This window comes from Hyposmocoma kahamanoa, unplaced genomic scaffold (genome assembly GCF_003589595.1).
Source record: "Hyposmocoma kahamanoa isolate Upper Pololo Valley unplaced genomic scaffold, ASM358959v1 90165, whole genome shotgun sequence".
Classification (NCBI taxonomy): Eukaryota; Metazoa; Arthropoda; class Insecta; order Lepidoptera; family Cosmopterigidae; genus Hyposmocoma; species Hyposmocoma kahamanoa.
Window position 1 is genome coordinate 5203 of NW_020654589.1, and position 3870 is coordinate 9072.

At 37.3% G+C, this 3870-nt stretch overlaps 1 protein-coding gene across 1 annotated transcript in view; it reads left to right on the top strand.

Moving 5' to 3' along the window:
* Nucleotides 1-3529, top strand: part of LOC113236228 (structural maintenance of chromosomes protein 6-like) — an 8066-nt gene extending 4537 nt beyond the window's left edge. Inside the window, exons 4-6 of the mRNA XM_026472236.1 lie at nucleotides 390-558; nucleotides 1333-1443; nucleotides 3296-3529. Coding sequence (XP_026328021.1) covers nucleotides 390-558; nucleotides 1333-1443; nucleotides 3296-3529 — 514 coding nt within the window. The remainder of the gene's footprint in view (nucleotides 1-389; nucleotides 559-1332; nucleotides 1444-3295) is intronic.
* Nucleotides 3530-3870: the final 341 nt, after the last annotated feature.

The window sequence follows — 3870 nt, forward strand, 5'->3', positions numbered from 1 at the left end:
GTACTATTTCAGTTTTCTAATTTGTGATTTCAACGCAAATGAGAGTTTATATTTAAAACTGATATAAGGCCCATTTACCTGATGAGTTGCCGAGGATGGATCGCCCTTATTTCGTCTTTATTTCTGGTTATATACTCAATGGTTGCATCACTAATGAATGTCATCGTTTCAACTGTACAACATTCATGGTCGTATTCTAGAACTCTACTCAATGCTCAAGTCAGGATTGCAATGGAAACACAAACACAGGAAATACGACCCTAATGGCAGGTACTTGAGTATGATTTCGAGTGCTTTAAGCCATACTCAAATCCTGACTTGAGCATTGAGTAGAGTTCTAGAATACGACCCTGAATGTTGTACCCTCAGTGTGTTTATTTTTTTGCCAGAGATAAAACATTAGTAGAGAATGAGCTAAAAAAGACGCAGCTGAAGCTTTCGTCGCTGCGCAGCGACGGGCTGACCAAGGCTCAAGTGGCAGAGAAGTTATTAGAGGTGGAACGCAAGTACCGCAAGACTGCAGACTCGCTTAAGAAAGTCAAAGAGCTTATTGCTGATGTGAGTATGGCTGCCTAGTGTAATTTGCCATATCAATTACCCGGTTGTCCAACAATGGGCTGGCTGATTATTAATTTTACAGGAAGACGGCGCACTCGATAGGATACGTTTTACTAGGAGCTTTACTAGGTCGATTTTCTCACTCGTTCCCTGCTACGTATTCTAACCCACTATCTAGTTCTAACATAGCAGGATAGGTGACGCTGATCTCCATGGAATAGTTAATAGTTATTTTTCTTGCCGTGTGTCGCTGGCATATACGACTTATGTAGCTGTCATTAAACACATTACAACAAAAACAATAGACATCGATTTGGCATTTTTTCTTCTCATCTCGACTTCATCCGAAAGAATCCAATCCTCGATAAAACACCGGTCTTAAACTGGAAAATTCTAAACTACATTTTTATGTGGTATTATAAGACTGACAAGATGAACAAGTCGTGCGCCTGGTGGTAAGCGACACGCCTGTCCCTATAAGTTGCAGTGCCACTCAGAGCTTTAAATCGCAAAGATCTGAGGGGCACTGCCGCTGCATCTGTCACCCTGAGACATAAATTGACAAGTCTCATGTAATTTCATAAAATAAAATAATAATAAAATGCCTGTAATTTCACCAGCACCCTTACCCTTCTAAACCGGAACACAGTAACAAATAATTAAATTATTAAAAAAAACAGACAACTTATTTTGAAAGTCGAAAGTTATATTTTCGTACACATATTTACTATAAATAAATTTTGTGTGTAATGTATTTATTATGTTTTTTTCTAGATCAAAAAGGTATCCGAGAAACACTTGAGGTTTTGCATTCAAGTGCAGACTCATATTTCGAGGAGAATTCAAGTCTACTTCCAAGACATTCTCACTGTACGCGGATACTCTGTAAGTGTTAGTTCTATACTAGTTATAATTTGTTACGAACGACGACAAATATCGGTATGATCATATATGTATAGATACAGGCTTACTTTGCGCTACCGATCTTAAAAAAGTTTTGTGGAATGTCATATTTGCCAAGTTTCATTGAAACGGAAAGCATTCAATAAATCGATTTCATCCCCTAATTTGCCACCCTTAGAGATGGAATATTTTCTTCAAATTTGGATGGGAGCACTACTAAAACACTCCCTTTCCAACAAAAAATCCGAAATCGGTACAGAAATGTCGTAGTAATTGCGTACCAAACAATAGAGAGCGTAGTCAAGTTCTAATTCTGCGAAAAAAACTGTACTTTCAAATGTTTAGTTTATCCGAAAGAAGTACTAACTCACCAAAAATACATATTTTTCTATAAACAGGATTTTACCACTAGTTCTAGTCGCAAACCTAGATTATGGGATCTTACCGTGCGAAAGAAATCTGCTGTGTATTCTATACAAAGTAGCGACTTACTATAAAAATCTGCGAGTCTGCGACTGTTTTTTTTATGATATCAAGTGACGGGACGAACAAGTCGTGCACCTGGTAGTAAGCGACACGCCTGTTCATGGCAGTTGCAGTGCCACACAGAGCTTTGAATTCCACTGCTCCTATCACAAACGTTGACAAATCGCAAATGCCGGAAATTTCACCAGCACCCTTATACCCTTCAAAACCGGAACACAGTAATGCTCATATTACGAAGAATAAATAACGACTCTTTCTAGGTGCAAGCATAACTATGCCTGGACGCTGTGGTTGTCGATGTCACAGAGTAGTTTCATTGAAATGAATTTATTCTAGCATGAACCGTGAAACGCCTTTATAACTTTGAAACGGCTTGTCGACTAAAACTGGCTATATGCTACAAGAACTGAGTCACGGTTTTTTACCTTAAATGTAAAATTTCAACTACTAAGTTACGGTGGCGTTGGAATGATGTCGTATGTTATGATGATATTCGACGTATAATGATAGAATACAATTACTGTCTGACTGTGGTAACAGTAAAGTCTAAGGAACATAATTACAGTCTTCACAATCTATTCCCTACATGCCATCAAGTATATAACCAGCAATAAAGACGAAATAAGAGCCATCCATCCCTGGGGCAACTCATCAGGCAAACGGGCCTTGTATCACTTTTAAATATCAACTCTCGTTTGCGCTGAAATCACAAATTAGAAAACTGAAATAGTACAGCGCCAACAACTGAACTGGGTATACATCTCCGTATATTCCAAAAATATTCTTTATTTATTGTCATAAACAAAATATCTCTAACAATGGGGGCTGTTCCATTCGGTGGTGTGGGAAAAACAGCAAATACATCTAATTACAAAACAAACGGAATCACATTTTATAGGTTATTAAATATGTAATTTTTCAATTTTCGTCCATTATAGCAAAGCTCAAGTTATACTGGAAGATTTGAAGTGAAACAATTGACCACCCGTCAATTGTTTCGAATTCGGGCTGGCCAATCGGAGCGCAACATTCACCGTAATGAATTGGCAGAATAGTTTTCAAACAAATTAAATGACACTTCGTCGTTATTTGTGGTTATATACTCTAAGCTACGGGCGCTCATTCTTTAAAGTATAAGTTAATCATCAAATAGAAATAAATGTTAATTCATTAATTTAATATCGTTAATATCTATTCACATGACTTGTAGTCAAAAAAATCCTTTAAACTGTAAAAACATTTTTTAATTAGCCACGTCTTCAAAGTTTTGTCAAAAGTTGTAGTACCTAACATTTTTTAATAATGTGGTAAGCATTTCCTGAATTTCTTTAAGACTTGTTTCTTTTAGGGCTGTATGGAGATCGATCACGCTCGCAGCTTGCTCGAGATAAAATGCACTGGCCGTGAGTCCAGCTCGAAACGCCACGCCTCCTCCACGTCCTCTCTATCCGGCGGCGAACGGTCTTACTCTACAGTGGCTTTTTTCATGGCTCTGTGGGACTGCGTCGAGTTGCCCTTTTACTTCCTTGATGAATTTGACGTGTTTATGGTAAGTACGGTATCAAGAGTGTGTGAAGCTTGACACTTAAGAAATCAAATCAACTCTATGTCGCTTACACTTAAGAACAGTCCCAAGTCACAGTATAACTTATAATATGATAAGTAGTTCAACTTCCGCCTGTTGGGCGCGTCAATACCTACACATTAGTTTAGTGGTACCATGGACCAATCTCCATACTATAGTCTATCTTTTTTGAAGGAGTAATGACATTTGTATGGTTGCCAATTTTCACAAAATTTTCAATACTTTATGTAGTTGTTGTCGGTATATAGTTTTATTGTGAAAGAAGATAAAATATTGCCAAAAATGACTGAATTGTGAATTTTATAATGTTTTAATGATTAATTATTGCGTTATTACCT